The sequence below is a fragment of the Lampetra planeri genome, unplaced genomic scaffold, assembly GCF_965212315.1.
Source record: "Lampetra planeri unplaced genomic scaffold, kcLamPlan1.2.h2 scaffold_429, whole genome shotgun sequence".
Taxonomy (NCBI): Eukaryota; Metazoa; Chordata; class Hyperoartia; order Petromyzontiformes; family Petromyzontidae; genus Lampetra; species Lampetra planeri.
Genome location: NW_027615252.1, coordinates 27,559 through 54,187, shown reverse-complemented (window position 1 = coordinate 54,187; position 26,629 = coordinate 27,559). Strand labels below are relative to the sequence as shown.

The following is a 26,629-nucleotide window of genomic DNA, read 5'->3' as shown; positions in this document are numbered from 1 at the left end:
AGAGAGCGAGAGAGATGTATGGAAAGAAAGTTTGAGTTTGGTAAACATCATCGCAATCAGCATCCCTCTTTTATTGTCCCTGACACATTGGATTCTTGTTGTTGGACAGGATTTCAACATGACCAGCAGGTGTTTCATGTCTTCACGTCTTCTTAACAGTGGGAAACGCTTGCAGTCCGATATATACAATGTTCAAGAAATAAAAGCAGAGTTTGGGGGGGAAAACGTCAGCTGCTGACTGGAACAGGGTAACTACTAAACCACTTTTATCGCTGTCCTGGAAGTGATACGATAAATTTTCCTTGTGTGATCAGGTTTGATTCTTTGCAGAGCCACAGTCAAACCAAAGGTGTTGGTTTTTTTTTTTCTTAGGGGGCCTTTCCGTGTATGAGTGTGCGCTTTCATCCCCATAAGATGCATGAATGTGAGTGTGTGCCCACATATTTTTCCACACACATTACCAGTTTGCAGCAGAGCTGTCACTGCTCAGTGCCAGCACACAGATGTTCACCCACTGTCCATTCAGCAAGAGCTCATCTGGAATCTGTGAAGATAAACACATAGAACAGTTCACTCAGACAGTGGAAAAGCTTTCTTTAAAGGACAAGCTGCTTTATTTGGGGGGACATGGGACGTTTTAATTCTTTATATTACATATATTTTAATGCCTTAGCCTATCAATTAAATCATCAGTCATGTTTATGTTGTGACTTACAACAGTAAGAAGAAATGAAGTTGCATTGCACAATGAACGACAAGTAATTAGGAAGTGAGGTCAGTGTTACTTTGGCTTTCATCACAACTGCTCGAGGCAGAAGGCCATCCACACGTAGCCTTGGATATGCCGAGGTTTTTGTGCTGTAAAATTATGTTTCTCCTCACCTCGATCACTGAGATCTGCTCATGTAAATGTTGAGACTGTATAAGAATATAACTATTTAAGTGTCATAAGATAACCGTTGTTGTGAAGTTGTGCAATATAATTCAAATCAGACTTGACTTCACTAAAGCATCTGTGTGACCATCATAAAAATGCCTAATGCAACAAGAAATGTTGTGAGGAGTCACAGCAGAGCTCTCTTCAGCACTTGAACAGTGAACTTGTATTTATTTGCAGAATTTTGAATATTGGAAAGTTGGCCTGAGGACTGCACTTTCTGCATTTTGACGATGGTTTTGGTTTGATCGTGCTGCCAGAGAGACAAATCAAAATGAATAGTGATATTAAACAGAACTCCTTGGTGGAAGATCAGTGTAGGGAATGCAATAACTCACAATGGAAGGTAATAATAAGATATATCACAGCTTTGGCATACAGTAGCATGACACAGGCGAATGTTATGGACACCTTCCAATTCCATACGACATGAAGAATTTGGTTTATTACAGAACATGTTTTGTAACACTTTTGCCTTTAGTTAAGTGACACTGGTGTTTTTCACAAGAGCAACAGGTCAGCAGGTTCATGAAAGTAGTTAATTGACATGGATCATTGAGCACATCTGTCTGAAACCACATGTGCTGCCAATAAGTCCTTAAAAAGTCCTTGGAAAGAACATCTTTCTCTTTAGCTCAGTGACAATACTGCATCGCATCTGAGACAAAGGATTAAGGAGGAGAGACACTGTGAGGGGAGGGGACAAGAGAGAAGATTGACGACAAGCAGAAACATTTTGTTTCATTCCTGTCAGCACAATAATCGTCATAATTGTTGCCACGTTTGTCTGTAAGAGTCGGTACTGAGCCGACGATGAACGAGTCCATGTGTGCACAGGAAGATCCCTCCGTTTTCTCAGCGAGTCACGAATGAAGAGGAAGTTAATCAAGAATCAACAATGAGATTAAAACATCCACCTGCCAAATGAGAACACAATCTGGTACAGACTGTGCTCGCTAATCAAACCCACCTGAACGCCGCTGCTAATGGTCAAAGTCTCACCAAGACGTCCAGCAGCCGCAGTTACTTTATGTGAGACCCAACTGTCACTAAACCCTTGTTAAGCTCACACTCATTCCTCATCAAAGGGAAACATCCTTCTTTCAGTGGTAAACCTTAAAGCAGGGGGGGGTCACAACAACTAACAGGAGGACATTGATGGTTTGTACACTTTCTCCTCTCACCATGACAAACTGTGCATCAGGTTCGGACACTGTCTAACTTCCTATATGAGTTCTAGTCATGTCATGCCATGTCAGAAGAGTCACTGGTGTCTGTGTGAGAGGCTTGGACAAGAACAAAGTCTGCATTAGGTTGTTTTCTTTTAACCTTTATTTAAGATGATAGATTAATCTTTCGTTCACAAGGGCGACCTGGAAAAGAGGCCAGCAACACACATCATGATAGACAACACGAGTTAAAGCACAGATTGCAAACAACACACCAAAATAGCAATACGATAAATTAAAACAATCATTTAGGGATTACGACCACTTACTAGTACCAAATGCAGTTAACTCGCAAGTTAACTCACTGCAAGTGAAATGAGTTCAGAAAACCTTTGATCAGCTTTGGGGGGGCAGCAAACTGAAGGCTTGTTTTCCAAACTCAGTCCACACGAGGCTGTTGGTTCTGACTTCTGTTTCTTTGGTAAATGACCATGGTATAAGTGGGTTAATCAACGTGTAGGTGTGTGTTAAACGGTTTTAAGGCACAGTTTCAGTGACTTCATGAAAACGATTTTAAAATAAGTCATACAGGTGCTAACATGCAGAACACAGATGCTCTGAGATTCACATAGGAGAGAAGGACGTCTAGGTGAATGGGCAGCCCGCGGCCTCTCACCCTGACGTGAACGTCTTTCTGGTGCATCTCTGTCAGGTGAAGAGAGCTGTGAGAGGGCATCACTGTTTGTTGATGAGAGATGAGAATGGGCTCAGACTGACTCACTCTTTGCTGATGTATTTGCCCATCAACAACAAAGGCCATTGCCCGCTTTGTCTTAAGCTGATTAACTGCGTGTGAAAATCTGTGTTCATGGGAGACGTTTCGCCTTGTCAGCTCAGCCAAAGAGCCAATAGTCTGAGAGCAGAACAACCAGACCCTTAGTGATGACCAGGGTAGAGTTAAGTATGCCATCTCCACAGTCTCCTTCTCATTCTTCCTTTCCACTTTCTCATTGCCCTTCTCAGCTGGAAGTGCATTGTCAGGTTGGGCTCATACAGAGCCAGAGACTAACCAGCACTCCTTGTGAAACCCCCATGTCCAATTTCAATTCTCCAGCTCCTTCCACCATTCGCCTTATCTAATTAAATCTGCACTGAGTGGGTCCTGGGCACTGGAAACTGCTTTGTGGGGTCCGTGGACAAGCAAAACAAATGGAGACCCCAGCATGTGGAGATTAGAAGCAGACCCTCCATGTGGCTTTTGTATGTGTGGAGAGAGAGGGAGGGGGTTTAAGAGGGTGGAGGAGTGAGGGAGCTGGCAGGTGGAGAGAAATGGGGAAGGTAGAAACCAAGAAGAGAGCTTGGGGTGTGTGTGGTGGACATGGAGATGGGAGAGTGATGGAGAAGGAATGGAGGGCAGAGACCACAGAAGATAGGTGGGAGGCGACGCAGTGGACAGGAAGGCACAGATGGAAATCTGGAGCAGTTCGTGTTCGGGCATAGAGAATATTCAAGATAGAAAGAAAGAGTCTTAGCCTCCGTTCTCAGCACAAGTGTCTCTATCAGTTCATATCCTGCTGTGTAAATATGTGGACGTGTTAAATGACCCATTGAACAACCACCAGCAACTACACACGTACACTAACAACTGGTGCTCGCACACATTGGTGCACACGTGCTCAGAGGCACATGTACACACACACACACAAAAATACAAACACCCATCCATGCACACAAACATACACACCCACAAACACCCACGCACGTACAAACACGTACACACACACACACACACACACACACACACACACACACACACACACACACACTGGTGCTCGCCATGTGTAACCAGATCAAGCGTGACAGTGGTTTCTGTGGTCGTGTTTCTCTCAGTCCATTACCTGTCTAAACAACAGCTCTCTGTAAGGACTCAGAACAGTACATCTGTCATTCACCCCCCTACTCAAAGTATCTGCAATGGGGTCAAATTCAGTGAATACAAAATTATTATGAGCTAAACTGGAAAATAATGGGTACCTGTGTCACTGCAGTGAGGTGCAAGGACACCACAGATTATAGGAGAGGAGGCTATAAGACAGAAGTGTCAGAAAAGGGCTTTAGGACATTTTCCCTTGTTTTCATGCTAACGAACCAATCAGAATATTTGATTTTATCTGCTGGGATCAGAAATCGTGAATAAGATCAGACAGCACCGAAGTATTTACTCATTTTTCAAACTAAGATGTTAAAACGAATAAGACATTAATGTGACTTATTCTGTAGTACTCTTCCAAAAAAAAAAGAAATCAGAATAAAACTGCCCAAATGGCGATTGACAAGAAAGAAAAGCTGAAAAAAAAGATGACAGTCTTTGGCTGAGAGTCGCAGTGCCATGTCTGGTTCGTTTCACCCGTTGTGCCCTGTCAAGTCTTGAGCTGCTCACCTCTAAAGCTTTAAGGATGCATAAGTCAGCCACCTCCTTCACAAAGTAAAGCGATGAACACAGATGAATGGGGACGCAGAGGATGGTGAAGCTCTTAACTGTATTTATGAATTCCTGTGGCACTGAATGCATCGATGAGTCACGTGTGTCATTATTTACAACCACCTCTTTCTCACTGCAGTGACAGCAAACTTCCCAGCATAATTTGCTGTAGTTTTCTCCTTTGTTCTAGCTGAACATATTTGATTTACATCTTTTCTGAAAGCAACTCTTTTGAACCTTCTTCCAAACAACAGAGACAATGGATGAGATTTGTGCGTCTGGGAGGCACAAGGTCACAGCAGTAGTGCCCTCTACTGGTTAAGGGCAGTTCAGGTGCTGCGAGATCTTGGCAACCTTCAGTTCTCAGACAGCAGAACTGAAATTCTGCAAATATGCTGCCTAGTTACAAGAATATAATGTGGAGGATATATACAGTATAACAGCAAATGTCTGCTATGCATTTATCTATTTTTGTCGTTCTTGTTTGCGTTGACAGGTAAAATATTAACTGGGGGTCCCTCTGTATATGAACACACACACACACACACACACACACACACACTAACTCAATCCCCCACTGCCCAATTAGGGCTGACAGTAGGATTAAGGCAGTCTGACTCCCCAGATCACGTGATTGCTGTTGATACAGTTCCTCTCTGGTGTGTGTGTGTGTGTGTGTGTGTGTGTGTGTGTGTGCACGCGTGTGTGCAAAGAGAGTTCATGAAGAATCATTTGTTTTCCTTGGACATGTGTAAGTGCTGGTTGGGTTTGAGCGTAACTCTCATCCGCACATGTGCACCCTTGCAAACAGAAAACATGCATCCTCTGTAAATCCTCTGGATTTCTTCAGGTGGATTAGATTACTATAGAATCAACCATTATTTTATACAAATCAGTCATAACACGGTATCATAAAGAATCATCAGATACGACCACGTGTTGCTGCAGCCTCTTTACTGGTCACATACTTTCCATAATCTCTTGGTCAGCACGTAAGGTCTCGCTGAACTTGTGGTGTTTGGTAGCTGCGTTTGCGAGCACCAAGGAGACAATGGGCCTCAGCCTCGTATGTGGCCCAGGGCCAAGTATTTTGTTTTCCACATCTGTAAGAGGAGAGGAAGAAAAAGTCAAGGTGGTTACTTAACCGTGTGTCACAATTATGATGTATTAGCCCAGTTAAGTGGCATAAATTGTTTATTAGTAGCTATTAGGTCACACTGAAATCCAAACACATGAGGGCAGAGATGGCAGCTGAAGATGCACAAATCTGATAATGTCTGTCAGGAGGTGAGAGCTCGTACGTACACACAAGCACCAACACGTCGGTTTTGTGCGTGAAACATAAAATCAGACACATATAAAATCATTACGTGAACCACTGATCAAAACGATTCAAGAAACATGTGTGCAAGGGAAACATGTTGTTCCTTTATACAGTATGATTTGTGGCTACATGGAAAAATGTTCAAAGCCTTTGGGAAAGAAAAAAGGGTGTATTGGAATTTTTTTTTTTTTTTATGGCAGCGTTTAGGAGATACTTCATAGGCTTTACAAGAGGCTAGAATAAATCCAGAAATCTGTGACCCTCATCATTTTCAGATCTTTAAAATTGCTAACTGCTATTTTATGACTTTGGGAACAGAAGTTTGAGAGTGAGTGAAAGTGTAAAACGAACTGCACAAAGTTATATTAATTTAAAATATACACATACACAAAATTTAAAAAAAAAATTAAAAACTTTAGCAGAACTTTTAAGGGAGACAAAGAGTATTAATTTCCATAATGAAAAGGCTAAATTAGGACAAACTATCAAACTGTAAAATGCTTGTCTTGTAGCTAGTTACTCATCACTTCAACACCTCTATGAAACAACTCAGCTGAATGTATAAATGCACTTGTACTGTATATGCAACTGTCTGACCACACTCAAGTACAATCAGCCTGTGAATATTGATTTCCATCAAATAAAAAATGTGTTTGTTGTTTTCATTTGAAATCCCTCATGTGATGTGAAACATTCCCAGAATTGTCTGGAAGCTCAGCCAGCTGCAGAGTTGGACAGCAGCTCAGAGCTCGCAGCCTAATCGAACATGAAAAAGACCTTTTCCCTGAGCACTTTCTTGGCCCTGGCCGCTCGCTAATGAGGGTATTGATTGCAATAACACATACTGATGAAGGATCAATGGGCTGGGCGCCGGACGGTGACATCTGTTAACAATGCTGCTTGATTAAATGAATGTGTGGCTTTGAAACTCAATCGTGTCGGAGGTAAGTTCCACTGGAAAAGAAGGTAATGCTGCCTGTCTGCTCTGAGAAGCAGTGAATTAACCAGTGAAGTCAAAGGTGAGAAGTGGAATCGGGCCGTATGATCAGTTCCTAAGGTCAAATATTGTATATTCCACAGAAGCTAGAATACTGATGGATCGGAAGTAAAGAAGCAGAATCTGAGGCTGTGTTCATGATGCATCATGTCGTTATATAAATCACTTTTATTATCTAAATGTTTTGTGTTTTAGTAACATCTCTGGGATGTGCACACAGGATTAAGTTTTCACACAAACTGCAGCTGGGAGCAAACCAGAGTGGAAGCTGTTCTTGGATGAACCGAATTACTTTCAGGCTAGAAATGATGGCTGCACAGCTTTATTTCATTTGAGGATTTGCTCCTGTCAGCCAGTTAATTTTGCACTGAAAGAGCAGTAATTTGGAAGAAGAAAAAAAAACACTGACTTGTATCAGCTCCAGCTGAATTTCCAAAATTGCTCAGAATGAAGATGTTCGTGCTCTTGGAAGAAAGCTCACTATGGACAGCAGGAATGATCACAGCAACCAGTGGAACTTATACAGGAAGGACTGACATGAAAAAAGCATTCCTAATGTCACTGCAACATAAATACATCTTGTGTTTGTCAAGAGACTGAGAGTCCTCATGTGGTTCACATCATATATTCTAAAAACTACAGAAATCAAGCCCTTCTGGTTTTAATATGAGAATACATTAGTGAAGGATTTGACATACCAGGTACATCATTGGCACATTAACACTATGTTATAAAGCTGAACTTGATCATCCCACAATATATCTGGAGCTTTTTTCCTGCGAACCTTTATGTCAACTGGGCTTGTTTGCTAGATCCACTTTCTGTGTGTGCCTCATGATGTAATGTAAAATGTGGCATATATCAGACTGTGGTGTGAATTGGCCACAGCCCACAAGACTTTACAAACGACACATTACTTGTAGGAAACATGGAGTCCAATGAAGTAAGTGTTTACGGTTTGTGTCATCAGTTGATGATAGGAAGAAATAATATCTGCAGTTCTTCTGCGTGTTGTTCATTTTTGCATTGCATCGTAAAATGACAAGTGGTGTGGTGGTTAGAACTGTTGCGAGACGGTCCCAGTTCGATTCCTGGTCTGGGCTCTTGCTATGTGGCGTTCACAGGCTCTCCCTGTGTCTGTGTGGGTGTGAAGGGTTGTCTGTCCTTCATGTGGCCCGGAGATGAGCTGGCGTCCACCCGTTGACAGCTGGGATCGGCTCCAGCACAACCGCGACCCAAAAGTGGAAGGAGATGATTGAATGTAAACTGACCCGAAATGCTGTTAAATGAGGAGGTAGATTGAAAGGATTTGTGGCTATAAAAATAAACCACAAGTCTATTAAAGCCTTTTTGAGAACAAGCAATGCAGCTGACATTGAATACTTTTGACATATTAGCAGACAAGTACGACACATTTTACTGTAATTTATTTGTCACGTCCCCAGAGTGCACTTCATCACAATCTTTGCCTCATACAGGGATCAGTCCATTAAATGCTCTTGTTTTCAGCATCTTATCCATCTTGTCCTGGCTGGAAACAAAGACATGACTGATTGTCGTTATCTGGAATGATTTTCTCTCCTGCTCCTGATCCAAACAGTCCTCAGCACCTTCACCCTCTCAGCATTGATCCACAGCATTGGAATATTTGTGGTGTAAATACAGTTACACTTTTTTAAAAAAACATCCTCAATGTAACTGTCCATCAGGAGTAACGAGGTAGACTCTGTCGCATATTTAAGTTCTCACGCTTTCAGTCAAGAGAAGATGAAAAGGGACTGAAGGGTTGTTTGACTTCTACAATGGGTGCCAACATTTTCAAGCTTCAACTTCCCCTGTATTTTTACCGTGCAGAGCTTATTAACAAATATTACAGGACATTTTCACCAGTAGAAAGTCATGCTTTCAGTGATCTAACAAATTCATAAATTGACTTGAACAAGTTCACTCTTCCATCGTTCTCATGTACACGTTTTCACGAGGTTTGAAGCCTGTGGCCTTAAAAGGAGCTGTATTTAGATTTAGCTCCAATTTAATAAAGAAATGTGTAGACCCCCACCCCCTTGCCCATAGCATGCACACACATGCACAAACCCCCACATTTGACATATTTTTGGCCATGTTCTATTTGCCAGATATGTGTCAAATGTAGGTTGATACTGATGGATCCTGAAACAATATGTTTTAGTTTGCTTTGCGATTGCAACATGCTGCAAACGTCCAGAATACCTCTGAACCTCATCCAAAAATATTTTCCAAACTCTGCTAACGATTTCAACGGAAAGAAGAAACAAACAGGTTTTTCTTGTGTGTCTACATGATCGCCATTTGGGTGCAATTTGAAGCTATTAATACTTCCTTTTCATAAATGAAATCAAGATGAGAGCGTGACAAGAGTGACTGGAACCAACCTCACATAGCTTCGATGGCAACATGGAGTCTATTTGGTTTGAACTAACTGGGCAGGTCAGACATTTTCTGATCTGGGAAAGATCTCTAAGCTGTGCAAGTGTCAAGTATTTTCTGCATTATATGAAAATATATGAAAGTGAGGACAAGCGGTTAACAGACACTGGAGGACTACAGCTGAGTTCGTGGCTTAGTTCTGAGGGGTGAACGAGGAATACAGATTTCTGTAAAACTCTCATGAACCCCAGTGTGACTGGGTGATCAGCGCTAACATGAGAACAATTGACTGAAATGAATTGAGGACGAAGGTTACATCATAGACTGCCAGGGCTCATTTGCTTCTTGCGGGCCAACCTCGTCATCTCACTGTCTTTTCATGCGGGACACACACACACTCAATACAGCCAAATGGAACCAAGCACCAAAATGTCGCCTACAAAAGTGTTTTCAAACCTGTATCGACAACAACAAACACCTTTTGTGGGGATCATATTTCCCTTACGTAGGGACGTCTGAGTTTCCTGGTTGTGCACAACAGTTCTGTGCATGTTCAGTTCTGCAAGATGATTTGTCTGCCGTTCACTGTCAGTCTCAACCCAACAACTCAGAAAGTAAAGGGAGACTGACAGTTTCACGGCTTCCTTGCAGAATGTAGCCAAGTGTTTTTCTTGTTCAATCAACCATCAAACGTGGGCTGAGCGGCCGTGCCAGTACAGATGAAACAAACCCCAAAGCCACTGTTACCGCCCTGAAAAAGTCTGTACGTTTTAAAACACAGGACAGGCCTCGGCAGTCGGACCGGATGTAGGTGTAAGAAACTGCATCGGCACCTTTCCGCTCCACCTCCAAGACTTCCATTGTGTTAAGACTAGTTAGTCCAAACACAACAAATATTCTTTCACACTCACTTTGGCCTGCTTCTGTCCACAGGTGGTTGGGAGGTAACCAGTTACAAGTTAGTGTGTTCCACACACATGACTGGAGACTCACTTCAAGTTACTTACGTAAATATTCATGAATGCAATTTGAGAGACATCTGAATTTGTACAAAAGACCTCTCACATGTTTTATCGTTTTTAGATTGTGGGATCAGTATTTTTGTTATGATTTTCTACTTATGTGAATTCCTGTGGTGAAGTATTTTTAAAAGGAGTCTGCTAGTAGTCAGTGTTTCTCAATATTTAATTTGGAAAAGAATCTTAAAATATTTACTACATCAAGTGAGTGTCACTGACAAACTGACAGATTTAAAACATGTCTGAAAATAACTTGCTAGTACAATCTCATGTCTAAATGGAAGATAAAAACATTACACCGTGAAGCAAACAGTGTTAATGGTGTGTGTGTGTGGGTACTAGTGGTGTAAACACGTTTCAACTTACTGGAACATGTAAAATGAGTCTGGTTTTTTACTGAACTTGTAACAAACCCAATGATACCAGAACAAAAACCAGGAGCCATAGAAAACCATAAACCATAGAATAGAACAGAAGTTACTCTGCAGAGAGCAGATCAGGATCTTAAAACGGTCGCTCACTGTTTTCTCTCCTTCATGTCTTTATTGCTGGATTAGACCCCGGGTAAAGATATACACTGCATCCCCGGTTTCCTATAAAGACCTATAAAGCTAAAGACCAGGGTTACCAACCCTCATGCCTCTGGCGTTACACATCCTCTTTCACACTCTTACTATCACGCTGCTCAAAAATACCAAGCAGAGGAGAATAAATCAATAGATCAATCACATCAGTGCTATTATTATTTATGTTACCCTCTGTTATGGTCACAGTGAGTCAACTAACTGAAGGAGGCAACGGAACAACCAACCAAAGTCTCCTGTTCTTTATGGCTCTCCAGTCCTCTGTTGGTGAGCATGAGTGACGGCAAAACTAACAAAGTTCCACCCAAGTTCCCACAAGGCATAGGTGTTTGTCTACACAGGCTTATTACTCACATGTATATGCATCACAATACCCACATTCACCACATTAGAAGTGGCTATTAATGCATCTCAAAACATGATTCATAGCTGTTCTTCTCATCAGAAAGTAAAGCATAGCTGCCTTTAGTGACCGCTGAAAGTCACCAGACCAACCTTTTAGTGACATTTTGGAGGAACTATATGTCATCAGAAAAGACAAGGTTCTCATAGAGCACCTGTTTATTTCTATCATTAGTGAAGCTGCTGAACAACATGATGTGGAATCAGTGCATCTGGCCATGGCTTATTATAGCACACAAACCACTGCAATGGCAAGTAACCATAAAACCACACATGTAGTAGTTAATATCCACCTCACTGTGTACCCTGTGTACCATTAAAAACTGATTATAGGACTTCAAACAGCCTCCATTACAGAAGCAGTCCTCTGTTTTGGTTTAGGAGAAAACAGTGAGTGTCTAATAAACAGCTCTGGTTTTGGACCGATGGGGGTGTTCCACAGTATTAATGTGGTTGGATTAGTCATGGTGATTGTCCTTCTCTTTGACTGGAGCTTGGTGATTGTGTGACTTACATGTTTTTTATACTTAAATATATATAGACAGGCAGCATGATGGATCAACCAACCCTTTGTAGAGGTTCTCAGACCTGGACAATCGACTGGTGGCGCCGGATGAGTTGGACTAACACCAATCACCCAAGGTGTTTATATCCTTTTGTCACATGTAAATATAGAGATGACAATCCATAAACATCCATATTTGCTTTTTTTAAGATCAGTACAAATTCTATTGCAAAGTTGGTACCTGGGGAATTCCAGATAAGCATGCACCTGAAAATAAACAAAAACAGACTTTGCTTTTAAAAAGCTGAGTTTTTTTCTTTTCCCCCCCCTCCTACAAGTAAGCGAGAGGTGGGGAAAACATATGTTAGGTTACAACTACTGCTCCTTCACATCAGACCAGAAAAAAAACACAAAAGGTATCTCAAACATCTGCAACACATTTGCAGAATTAAACCTATATTAATAAATAATAATAGGCGGCTGGTGCTCTGCCAGCATTCTGAGTTCACTTTAATGGCACATGGCTTGATGGTTTTGTATAAATTCACCGTGGGCTTTGGCAGCAGGCCTGAAATGAAAGCAAGTCGCCCTGGGCAAAATCATCCTATTTACCAATAATACATACTGGAGCTGCAGGAGTTTCTACCTCACTCTGTCTGCTCCAAATTACTGAGTTTTGAAGTGCAAATTTGTCCGTGCTTGGTAAGAGGTTAAATTCAGTGTGAAAATAATGTTCCAGCTATACGCATACCAGCAGTGGAAGATAAGAAACCTGATAAGACTTTAATGCTCTCTCGGGGAAACACACCTCAAGCATGTGAACTGTGATCAAGGTTTACCGGTACTGGCTCTTTGTGGTAGTCATGTTTTAATACGTGTGTAGTATACATGTTTTTAAAGTGACTAGAAATTGCAGATTTTTACCGCTGATAACGTTTTCATCAAACTTCACTCAGTCTGCAGCAAAATGAGCAGGTATGTGATGAACTGGATGAGGCGTTGCAGGGGGTTAGTTAGATATGTAATGTAGTAGTAAAACTGTGGTACAGTCACAGACAGCGGCATCACACTGACCAACTGCAGTTACTCTCCACAGCCACAACAACACTTTCATCCGCAGTCGACCTCCAGCAGAGTGGATTGTCATCTGAGCTGGCGACTCGTCCAGGGTGTACCCTATCGTTCACCCGCTGAGATCAGCTGCAGCACAACCACGACCCGTAACCGCAGCAAGAGGGGAGAAGATGAAATGAATGAATGAATGATCCTGGCAGCGCCCAAATTTATGATTCAATACCAGCTCAGGACCCTCTACAGTACAGTGAGCACAGTGTATTTTAGACCTGGACCATACTAATACACAGACACTGTTGCTTTGTAGCATCTTTTTTTTTGGTTGCCAAGAGATGCAAACACGTTTGTCCATCCTTCTTAGAGTTACTGGACGGTTTTACAGACACAAACAGACACATCAGCAGCAGTTTATTAAACCAAACATGCAACTCTCATGAAAGACGTTAAGTATTTATTTCGTTTTGTGTGATAAAAACCACAATAACAGAACATCCATTCAGTTATCAGCAGTTGCTACGACAGAAAAAGATTCTTTCAGTGATCAGGCTGATGCTACAACGTCCCACTGGCCCGACAAAAAAAACAAATAGACACCTGCAAAATGGAAAAAAAAAAAAAAAAAGGGGAAATGGTGGTTCTAGTGTGTGTGTTCTGTGTATTTGTAAGAAAAATGTGACTTTGTTTTTTTGGATATTTCTTGTCTTATCACACCTTTATAAGCAGGGAAAATAAAGGGACCTGCCCTTTAATGAAGGCTATTATTCACCACAGATGGTTTCACGTACCATTTTCCTGATTGAAAGGTTTTGGAAATAATCAAAAGTACTTGGTTGTAAAATGAGCAGTTTTTGTGGCTGCTATTCCTGTTTTATCTATAACGTAAATCAAATGGTGAATCAAAGCTCCAACGGTTAAATTGTAATTCTGAACATGAGACTTGAGCAAAGATGAGAAAACATTCAGACGGGACTTCTGTGTTCTTGAGGGGATTGCTTGATTTATTCACCTTGTACGTGCATGAACAGATGATGGAAACTATTCTAAACTCACTTTGTAGATAAACCCTAGTAAAAAAGGCTATTTTTTATAAATTAGCAAGTCATTCGTTGTGAACTCAACATAGTTTTGTACTTTCTGATTTGTAGTGAAGGTGGGTTTTAAAATCTCTGAGGTGATCAAAGGTTCTTCATACACCATTAAACCAGAAAACGCTGCCATAATGACTTGAGGCTGTTGCCAGTTTTAACACCCTTCCTGAAATCTCCTGGATTTTTGCACCCAGCTGGAATAAATCCTTCCAGGTCAGATACGCTCAATCACTTCGTCACACAGGTCAGGTTTGATAGCAAGATACAGTGTGTGCCACAAAATGTAAACGACAGTTTGTGTAGGTCACATTTTAAGGGTGTAGTGCTGTGTAGGAAATTCCACGTTGCCTTGTATTTATTTGACTCTGTGGAAAAACACTTTTTTCTGTAAAAATATCTGGCGCTGTCTGCATCAGGTACTGAGACCTTTGACTGGGCACAAATGGCTTCCATCCTCTGTGCAAGACGTGATGGAGTGCTCCTGAATGTCATTTGGGGTCGACAACTGGGGTAACTTGAGGGCATGACACACACACACACACACACACACACACACACACACACACACACAGACACACAGACACACACACAGAAAGATCACAAGGGAAAACCAGAGATTCTGTCAGGCCAGACGGATCCACAAACATCATTAGATAAACATGTGACAAACGCTGTGTCAATTCTGATTTCTGTCTCTCAGCAGATGAGTCACACTAAGTTGCTTTGATTGATGATACACAGTCCAAACCAAACAACCAGCCAGAACCCGGTTGTATTAAGGGCATCTGTACCTTTGCTCTCATGTGTAATGAATTTTTTATTGTTATGACATTCATTTTCTTATTATGATATTTCATTACTTAACTTTTACTTCACTTTCCAAATCACATGTTGGGGTTTAAAGACAACATCAAATAGAATCTCTCCCCTTTTTGTCACCACACAGCCTGGAGGTTAATCCTGATCTCTCAGAAGGCATCTGTTGACTATTGGACACTGCAACCTGCTTCACCAGACCTCCAGAGTAGATGGCTAAGAAACATAAAACAGGTGCACGTGCGCGCACACATAAGGAAATGGCCCCCCAGCTTTTTGACAGAGAATGTGCAGAATATCAGTGCGGTTTTATTCTAAACACCAAAGCACATGTGCAGAGGTGGTGTGGGTACTGTTTGAACTCTGTGGTGTGCTCGACCAATGATCATGTTGACAAGTGAGGAGCTTGCAGGATGACACCATGAAAAAAATATCTGTTGTCCCAGATCCCAGTCCCTATTATCAAATACTATGCCACAGAATAACAAAACAAAGTGTGGACTAGTAAAAAAAAGAGAGAATAAAAAGGTTTGTTTGTTTTTGACAGCAGAGTAAATGAAAACAGAAATGAACAACTCTTCATACCATATCTGTCCATTGGCATCTAACTCATCTAACAACACGTTTACTCACTACTCTGGTCTCATCCCTGGAGCATTTCCACAGCCGTAAAGTACATAATATTCCAGGTCCGTGCCCGTAGACCTTTTTCAAGTAAAATCAAATTATAATCCGGTTGTTTCATTAATCTTCTTTTACAAAACAGATCGTGGAAGCCAATCACAGACACTGCGACAGTCCATGCTGGTCTGATCACCACTCAGTCACATCTTCAGTATCATTGGCCTGCATGTTCAAATTCTCCTTTTTGATTTGCATGCTGTAGGAATTCAAAAAGGATGCAGTAAAAGACTATCCTTTGCCATGGTTTATTTCCTTTTTTTTCTTTTCACATTCCAAGGGCCTGTGTTTGTTTCATCATCTTTAAGTATAATTTCATTTGCTTACAATCAGTACTTTCCTAGAGGGGCGGCACATTTATGAAACTTCTGCTGAGAACTAAAGGAAATGAACTCCAAGAGATTTGCTGGAAAGAAAGGGGAGAGCGAGGGAGGGAGTAGTTTGTTTGCATTCCAACAGAATGTTTATATCGCTGGTGTGGCCTACAGCCCCTGTGTGTGTGTGTGTGGTGTGTGTGTGTGTGTGTGTGTGTGTGTGAAAATCATGAATCATTCTCTTCAGGACGTTTTGACAGAAAACATGAAACCATTAGAGCAGAGGGCCAAGAACATTTCATTCACAAAATTCAGTAGAGTTTACTCTTCAGTACAACAGCTACTATCCCCAGATTATGGGGGAACACGGTAACAAAAGTAAATACAAATCTTCTCTTCTCCATTTATTTCATCTAAAAGCACCTTTTTGTTGTTATAAAACATCAACAGCAAACACACTGACTCCACAGGAAGTTAAAGTGCGGCCCTAATTGTCGAAGACCACAAAAAATGAATTCACCTAATTTCACTTGGTTGGTTGAGTTTTTGTCACCTTTTTCTCATCATTAAACTACTGTCTGAGGACCATCTTTGGACGAGGAAAGCTACTGAAATATCCAATTCAGCAAGACAACAATAAGTGCTGAAACACCCTTTTAACAGCAGCAACAGCAGCTTCTTTAAAATGTCTTACAGTTTGTGACAAATGGTGACAAGTGGTGTATTTTAGTGACACAAACATATAAAAAATGATTTGATAATCATTTTACTTCTACAGTATTATTACAATTTTCAGCAGTTATCATACTGACTGATTTTCAGTGAATGTACACTGGAGTTACAATTATTAGTTATGTCCCTATAATGGAATAGAATGAAGAAACAGACTCAATAAAAACAGAACGTTTTTAACCCTCATTAGTGTATAATTTACTGCTGTTTGTTGCATCATAACACATCACTGTTAGTAAACTGGAAAGTGAGTGTACAGTAAATAACATGTGACGTGGGTTCTCTCCAGGTTCTTGTCTGTCTTCACATGTCAGCTCTGCCATGAAGTGGGGACTCGTCCAGAGTGTACCCTGCCGTTTGACCCATTCGCAGCTGGTATCAGCTCCAGAATAAAACGTGACCCGTAGCAGGAGCAAGTGGGAAGATGACGAACAAACAAACATATCCCTAGGTGTCTGGTACAGGAATTAATTTAGGTGTCTGGTGTTGATGATTACTACACTTTCTCTTGGCAAATCAGAGGACGAGGAAGACGCTCTTGAATAAATGATGTAGTGAACTGCCAAACGGAACACAGAGAGCATTAATGTAGCAATCCTCAATGAACACAGAGAGTTTGTCAGCCTTGTTCATCACTGTTCCACATGAAAAGAAGCACACAACTGATGGATGAGGTAAGATGCTTCCTTTTGTCTCTGTGCGCAAGTATTCAATCCAGCCATCTCCAGCATTATATTGAACAGACATGCAGTAGGATCAAAAGGAAAAGACATTATCTCCCAAAATGTAAATAATCCCTTTAAGTCGGAGCATAACTGGAATGTGACTAGAAAGAACTGGAGAATCCAATAAGTATCCATATGGAGATAAACCAAGTATTATATAGATTTCGTGCACCATCCAAACTAAACTCAGTATTGCAAGGGGGAACCATGTCTGTGTAGGAATAAATCCCCCTTAACTACCAGCCTACAACAACACAGCTGCAACAGCCAAAGGCAGCCAGTCCATTCCTGGTGGTGTCAGGGGTCCGGGGGTGTCAAGAGAGCTGACCCCCCAACACACAGCAAATAAAAACTGATTTACTGCTGCTTCACTAGCTGCACCACACTTTAATAAAACTGTCCTGGGCAGAGTTATGACCCCAGCTAACCACGCACACAGATGCATGCAGTACGTGAACACACACACACACACACACACACAGAGATAGATGGGAAATTTGCTTAAAAGAAGACCCAATGACTGCCTTCGCAGAAACTTTGCAGAAACACGTAGACAGACTCAAGCAAAACCTTTACAGTTGGTGACACGACAACAACCGTTCAAAGCCCCAAATTCACCGAGATGAACAAACCCGTGAAGGTTTTTAGAGGTGATTTTATCACTTAAAACATACTTTTTCTACACATCTTCAAATGTTTCTCACACACATTTTGTCATCATGACAGGGGCTGAATGACAGAGGGAGTGATCACTACGACCTGCGGTTTGATGAGAGACAGAGAATGAAGGAGAGAGCATGTTATCCTTCAAGTTCAAGTGTGTGAGAGCTTTTCTGTGCTCCAGGGATGTTGTGCAATGCAGGGGGTTGTGCTTCTGAAAGGGGGGAGAGAGAGTGAGAGACAAAGGGAAACATTCAAACCTGAAGGAGGGAGAGGAAGGAGGGTCAGAGCATCACGGGAAGTCCCTCTTCTGCCTGCAGCAGCATAAGCTGCAATCATAAACTCTAGTAAAAAAAAGTCTTTTCTCTTACTTTGACCACAGGGGAATTTGGTCTCCAGAAGGTTTTTACCTGTTCACCTGTTACACCTCATGTATATGGACCTAATAACTGGATCAAAATATAGTTTTATAGAATACAATCATAGTTTGTGTGGAAAAATTAGATGCAATTATCAAAAAAAATTTAGCCGAGGGCTCTAAGGTAGAGTCCAGAGAAAGAAATCCATTCAGCAGGGACATAGCAAAAAAAAACAACAAGTGACACTGTCATCGTTGGAGGCTTGTGCTCCTGCTACGTCAAAGGGGAGGGGGTGGTGTTATATGGGGAAAAAAAGGAATATCCTACCACAACACACACTCGCACAAAATATGATATGTAAGTCCAGGACATTCAGACCTACGCTTGTTCACTTGGCCTCCTTTTGGAGAGAGGAAAGAAAGCAGATCCATCGGCTCATGAGTTTTAAATCACCCGTCACTCCCCTCAACAAGTTCATCCCTCCGACGCGCCGCCCATGGTCGGTCGGTGACACTAAGCAGATGTGCTGTGTTTTATCTTGTCATGACACAGAGCTACTGAAGGAAACACTCACAACTAACAGCGATTGGGTTTCAATACTACTTGATACCTCATTAACTGCTGGATTATGTGGAGCTGAAATATGAAAGTGATGGAGATAGAAAGTGAGCAAAAGAACGCTTAACTCCAAACGTTCAGGGAGGTTGGTTCTGAGTTGGCATGTCGTTTTTGTTGTGTTTTTTTACAAATACAAAAGGGATACATTTTATACCTTTTTTATACCTTTTTCCCCAATTCAACCACTTTGTCAATCAAATTTCAGCAGAACACTCGAATAATCTCTTCAGCCTATTTGAGCATTCACAATCCAGAAAGTACAATTTTGTTTTAAAAAAAAAACAAAAAAAAAAAAAAAAACGAATGTGAAAACAATGATTTGGTGTAAATATCGGACCTGGTGTCAGAGTGGATGAGGAGTGACAGCTGGAAGCCATGTGTGAGTCAGAACACCAGACAGAGAGGAAAGAAGAGCTGGATGATCACTTGATATCCAACATGTTCAAACAGCGAACGGAGACTGATTTCATATAGCACAAAGACCAACTGCATCCAATCTATTCTATTGTGAGCGTGGCCAGATGACACTAAGCAGATGTGTTGTGCGCTATCTTGGTCAACCCCACAGAGTTTGGGAGCTTTACCCCGCCCTGCTGCCCTCCTTTGTCGGTCCATGACGGCTCTCTTAAACAGTTTTCCTGATTAACAGCAGCTGTCAGTGCGATGGGGGAGCTGTGCCCTATGTGTCACTGTGAAACACAGTTAGAGAACACCACAAGGAACCTAAAACGCACGTTACCTTGAGGCTTATCAACTAATTCCTCGTAGATATATGATACAGATACAGAGCAGAGTTTAGAGTGTACAGTATTTTCTGGGTTCTGATTCAAACATGCAGGCTGCTGTGTTGTATCAATGTATGAAATGTAGCTCACCACAGGAGCGGAGCACTCACAGCCATGAGTAAATGCTGCCACAAGTTCACCTGATGACACACGCACGCACGCACGCACGCACGCACACAGATATTGCATGAGCCATGTTTTCACTGTCCTCCCACCTCTACCATAGTGTGGTGTGGTCCAGCCCATGAGCGTCAGAGAACAATGGAGGAGGGTTGATCCTGTTCTCTGTCACCCAGCAACGAGGGGTGATCCTGGGATTAGAGCTCTGTTGGTTTCAGGCGGGGGTCACTGGAGACAGACTGGGCCAACATGGAGACAGCAGGAGAGGGAGGACGTTGGGATGGACCTCATGTATATGTGAGTGTAGCCAGAGGAATAACATGCACACACACACACACACACACACACACACACACTTAGGGCAGGAGAAACGATGAGAGTAAAGATTTCTGGCTCAAGGTCTACTTCAAGTGTGTATTTAGAAGGATTGTCATTGATCACCGTCATAGCAACAATGGTATGTTTTTGGCTTGGTTCAACGGGCAACACATAACCAAAGAAGATTTAATGAGATGACTGTGAAGAAAAGATCAATCCAATTTTAAATAAAAGAATACAATAAACATACACACGTCAGCCACAGCGTCATTAACACATATGCATGTGCAGTTGTAGAGCCATGTGGTTCCATTCCTGGATATGTGAGAAGATATTGAATTTATAAACACACAGTGTACTGTAACTTGAATACACACTATTTAGATAGAGTCAAAACTTTCAGAACATTCTTCATACTATAAAAGATACCAGAGAATTTTTATTGCCTATGTGCCTATGAATGTTGCAAGGATGAATGTTCCCATCAGTTGAGGGTTCCAATCTTTTCAACTCTGCTGACACTGTAAATGAGCATTGGCAGTCAGTATTGAACCATTGATCTTCACACAAGAATGCGAAGCTGCCTTTTCCCATACAAAAAGCATCAGAGCCAGATCTGTGATCTATTCTGGAGTCAGCAATTGAGACCTCGTGCAGCTTGACAGAATAATGAGGGTATAAAAGAAGAGAGAAGAGAATCAAACGAGCCTGCACGGGACCCCGTCTATCCACAGGTGCACCACCTATTTTGTTTCAGACAGAGGTCATTGTCACCCCCGCTCAGAGTGCGGGGAGGAAGAGAGCGATGAAGTGACCAGAGGACAGCTTCCTTCGGCGGCTCTTTGGTTTGACAAAGAGCTGCTTCTGCCTCACTAAACGGTGAAAGTTTTGGTGTGGTGAGTGTGTGTGTGTGTGTGTGTGTGTGTGTGTGTTGTGTGTGTGTGTGGTGTGTGTGTGTGCACAGAAGATGGACTATGAGTTTGTCGTCCTACTATCCCTCCTCTCTCTCTCTCTCTCTCTCTCTTTCTCTCACAGCAGATAGTAGATCTCTTCTCTCACTCTGACCTTGAACTGACCTCAGTAGTATCTGGTTCACCTGTCCGCAGGAGATATCCTCATCCTGACGTCAACTCATCACTCTCTCTCACAAGATGATGCTGCCATTGGCTGCACACTGGTCACCCTGACCAGAAATGACGCACCGAAAAAACAAAAACAAAACTTGTGATTTGCAAGAATTTTCAAGTCATGTTAATTCAGCATCAGATGATGAATAACAGCAGCAAAATCGAAAAAAATGACCTCGTGATGGACCTGCAATAAGAAATGGGCCTTCTGCTCCCTCCAGTGGGCAGTCACATGTGACCCAGCCTCAGGTTTCTCAAATTATGCAAATATGCTCAATTTACTGAGTAAAAGTAAAAGTAAAGAGTTATTTACAAATCATCACAGAAAGTCCAGGCAGCAAAACATTTTCATTTAAACGGCTGATATGTCTGACACCGTGTTGGAAGCGTGTGTGGTGGAAGGCGAGTGGTAGCGATTAAGAGAAACATCGTAAATATACAGACACGCATGAAAGCTACTGTGATGTAGAGCGAAAAAAAAAGCTGCAGTCTGGCGATATAAATTTTGTCGTCCAGTTGTCTGGGACTCCTACAGTGAGAACTGAGAGATGGAGGGAGCTCGTCCTTCACCTCTGCATGGCACCCATCCATCCACCATCGTAACAGGAGCGCATCAGAGCGACAGCCAACAAAGGCAGCTGGACTCGCTTGAGTCAATAAAAGGTCACGGAGCATATCTGTCTGTGTGTGTGTGTGTGTGTGTGTGTGTGTGTGTGTGTGTGTGTGTGTGTGTGTGGTGTGTGTGTGTGTGTGTGTGTGTGTGTGGCTATGGTTTGGACTACTTAGCCCCATCCTATCATCAAAGGGACACAGGTGAGATCGGCATTGTGGGTTCTGTGTTCTCAGGTTTCCCTTTCAACTCAGGGAGGACACATCAAAGACACACACACACACACACACACACACACACACACACACACACACACACACACACACACACACGTGAAAAATGGACCGACTAATGCACAAAAGGAATATAGCATCAAGAGGGCATGCTGTATATGTTGTGATATATTTTCCCAGTATCACTCTGAGCCAACTGATCATTCATTCATTCTGTCATTTTCTAACTCATTATCTTCAGTAATGAACGTGTCTTTGACCAAAATGTGCATGTGTACATGTTCAGACATTGCTGGTTGCTCACCTGGTTTATGTAGGGAGATGGTAATAATGGCCTGCTACGTCTTGAGACTCATCATCTTAGAGTGTTTTCCTCTGCTGGACCTGCATGAGGCGAAGCTGTCAGGCCCTGTTAGCATGACAGTGGGGGAACACCAGGTGCTTCATGGCAGAATTCAGTGCATGTCCTACATTCAGGCATGACACATGCCAAAAACTCAGTCAGACATACCCTAAAACGTTTTATTATGATGACCATTTGATGTAAGAAATATTTTTTTCTACTCATGAACGCTTAGATGTTACCCCATTACCTTTTGGGAACAGAGTAGTAAAGAAGTAAAGAGACAAATGAGTACCTCTGGAATTTCATTCAGACCACGTTAACGATCGCGTTCATCTTTAATGAACATGGAGTTGGAGGATAATTCTCCTGTAGGTGAGAGACCAATGTGCTCTTTGTGTTTTCTCTAGTTTTTGCTGTTTGCCATGTTGTGAAACACTTGAGGTAAGATTTTCCACTTGGTTGTAGGGCACAGTTGGCCATGACATGAGTTGTTGGCACACTACACGACTTAGAAGTCACATCCTGGTCTGATTCAGTTTTGCGAGACCCTGTTTGAGGAACCGCCATCTCCTGAATATAAAATCGTTGTACATCATGTTAATATGACAGGTGCTGCAGTGCATGAGAACGATGACCAGGAATGTAAAAGTAAAATTCAGATTTACAACTTCCATTTCTTAAGAATTATGAAACCCTTTTGCACATTAGGAGTTTTTTGGTTCAATCAGTTTTAAGAGAAGAACTTCATAAAAACTGATCTCAGACATGTCGCCAGGTTCTGAGCCAAGCATGTGATGTCATCACTGAGAGTTTTTCCCCAAGGTCTGGTACACATGCATGACTTGATATGGCGTGTTTGTTGGTGTTTCTTCACATCGATATGATGCCAATGTGTCTCAGCTTTGCTGTCAGTCTGTTTAAGTCCAAATTGCTGCCCCATGAGTGAGTGCCCCAGCACTAAACCTTTACAGGGACAACTGTTGAAAGAATCCAGGACCTGCTGCTTGAAGGGAACCATAAACAGCTCTGAGTCTGTTTCACAGTCGTGCTCCCCTCCATCCCATAACTTTCTCCTATAACATCCTGGTAACCCGTAGTGACAACGGTAGCCCAACGTGTGGTGCGAGTATGACCAATCAGGGAAAATTAAAAGGAAAATATGTTGGTATGACAAAGAGCTTCTAATTAGAGAATACAATTATCGTTCGAACCAAAAACGAAACATGGAAGGTTTAAGAATGGATTTTAAACGAACCAGAGGATGTGAATATCTACTATAAACAAGCTCATGTATACTCGGCTCCACAAACCAATGTGACAACAGCAAAGTCAGTGTGTCGGCTCCGATCAGCTCACAGGAGCCAACGTAAAAGAAACCCTGAGACCGATTCTAACTTTTACTCACCAGGAATCTGCATACTTCACCCTCACACCGGGTATATCATAAAGGTTTATGGTGCGGACCATTCTGCATGTGTGCGCTTTTCTTAACCTCTCCTCATGTACCTACATTCAGTGTAGAGATATGGAAATAAAATGTGGCTGAACTGGCAAACTGCGTATTTGTGATGGATGACCAATGACGTGAATGATCACTTACCAACTCATCTGGACAGTAAATCACAGCGCTTTCATCGCTGGCACATGGGCTCCCTGCTGAGTGGAAAAAGACAGCACAGGGGTCGATTATCTCCTGGTATCAGAAGGTCTTCCGCCTTAGATAAGGCTCGCTGGGGATTTCAGGGTATCGCTATTACTGTTGGTACAAATCAAAGCCGACTTACTTTAAGCTGCAAGGGAGGTTAGAAGAAGGTGAAAATGAGAAGTCACTCATGATATTTACCTGTTCACATGGGGAAATGTACTAGACTGTAAACAGGTTGTCAATCCTTTTCATCTTAATGCCCCCATTCTCTCATACTTTTCAAAACAAACTGTAGTCCATCATGGGGGTCCCCCTTGATCTGCTTTGGCTTTTTCCTGAGCACTTTGCAACACTTAAAGAGGAACAACTGCTCACCTGTTCAGGATTATCCAAGGTAACAGAGCAAAAAGCTCATGTGGGATAATGACACCATGCATCATGCATCATGCATCATGCATCACGAACACCTCACCATCACTGGTCACTAGTTTATAGAAGGCATAAAACAGTGGTAAGTTAGGTGTGGTAGCTAATGGTAGCGATGATGGAGTGATTTGTAATGAACTACATTTATTTTCATATTTGGTGATGGTCCTGTGGTCAGATCAGTTGTCAAATCCTCCAGAAATTCAAAGGTAAAAAGGCACTGGTTTACGATCTACTGTATATTTATATCTATCTATATATATATACAGTACATATACAGTATACTGACTGATATAAAAGCTACAGTATTATGTCTACTATGTCATTAGTAGCAGTGTGTAACCCCTTTTTGTTTCCTAAACATTCCTTCCAGAGACACCGGTCTCCTGCCGGGCACACATTGTCCACGTTTGTTTGGGGGCATCTCAACAGTGGAAAAATGTACCTCACGTCTGGGAACATCCCAACCGCTGGCAGTGCCAGTGTTTTAGAGCATTCAGCTACTGAGTGTCAGCCTGAAGCTGTCAGTTCTGTCTGTGGCCTCGTAAAATCTCCAGGATCTTTCTTTGCATCAGTTCCACTAATGCAACACTTCTCACCAGTCACCTTGTGCAGTGCTGGCAGCCAATGAGACGTCACCTCTTTGACTCCTGCACTGTGCATCTGGCCTTTATTACAGGTTAAATAGACTATTTTCTTTCATTTTTCCCCTTTGTGCTTTCATTACACAAATGGGGGAATGAGTGTATTTTGATAAATGACTGCTGGAGGCCCACACGGCAGCACATGTATGTTTCGTGACAAATGGAGGGACTGACGAGAGAGGTAAGGGAAATACTTTTTTCCCCCCTTTTACAATAAAGGTTCCATCATTTCATTAACAATAAAGTGGTCAGTTTATTGGACTGCTGAGAGCAGATTTCAAGACAAACTTGATATCATAGGAGCTCATTTCTCACCTGTTTCACATATGATACTATTATTAATCTGACGCTGCGGCTTTGCGCCGCGTTGCTTTGTCTCTAAGAACCTTTGAGTAAAAATGGACCACATCACATGAAAGACAAAAATGGAACATGGACGCCATTAAAAATGGTCACGCTTCATGAAAGTAGAAACCTTTCAGGGAGACCAGCCAGACTGTCGAGGAGCTGCTTTTAAGCCAGTCTGTTTCCAGTATGGTGGCGATCATATCAGGAAATGCCACTTGTGGAAACGCCCACCAACACCTGCCATTCACGCTCGCTGCGGCTGCAGGTTGGCACGTCTCCAACCATCCAGTTTTACAGCAAATCTGTCTGGAAAGTTCTGATGAGGTGCTAAGTGCATAATAAAGGGTGAGATAAAACTCCTCAAATAAGGACATGACACCATCCACAGCAATCTCTTCATCATTTGCCAAGGAATGTCCCCGGTCCTAATTGGTGGCACAGATGGTCACTAGAACTGCCCAGCGTGAATCACATGAAAGATATTCACCTGCCCATCAGTGTTTGTTGATGTGCAGAGTTCTTTGATTGTTTTTAAAGATTTATCAAACAGACTACAATTCATCCGCTTTGGCAGATGCACACAAACCAACAAAAATGAACATAATTTAGGATAAAACATCCTGTAGTTTTGTCTCATGATACCCTGATCATCCCAAGAGCCTGTCACAATAATGTGTCCACATCTGAGCCCCCTTCTCCTGAGTCCTCTGAAACCACCACATGAATGTGAGTTTGTATCAGAGAAGACAGGTCAAACAAAACTCACTGTTGAAATATGTTGGTCAAACATAGTTGTATGAGCCTCTTGCAGGTTTTATAGCTGCGTGGGAACCACAGAGCATTGCCTTCCATGATAATAAAAGAAAAGACATATTTCAGCAATATTCAAAGCAGGTGTAGATTAAATGTGCTTCATTTATCATCCACATATAGTTTAAAAGTTACTACACATATCGATGTAATCATTTATTAGCCTTCCTAAAGATGTGTTGTCCATTATTATCTCATATTCTATCAAAGTTTGGAGGCTCCGATGACTTTTATAGAACATGGTCTGTTTTTGGTCTTCATCTAGAGATGATTGATGAAGACCATCTTCTCCATGTGTTTGTGTGTGTGTACCTCTTCGCAGCAT

General features: G+C 42.0%; 1 protein-coding gene across 1 annotated transcript in view; it reads right to left on the bottom strand.

Annotated features, from left to right (window-relative positions):
- Positions 1-461: 461 nt before the first annotated feature.
- LOC144741124 (tRNA (guanine(10)-N(2))-methyltransferase TRMT11-like) overlaps positions 462-26,629 on the bottom strand; it is a gene marked incomplete at its 3' end in the record, with an annotated part of 41,821 nt that continues 15,653 nt past the window's right edge. The window contains exon 14 of the mRNA XM_078623760.1: positions 462-544. Within this exon, the coding sequence (XP_078479886.1) occupies positions 462-544 (83 nt within the window). The remainder of the gene's footprint in view (positions 545-26,629) is intronic.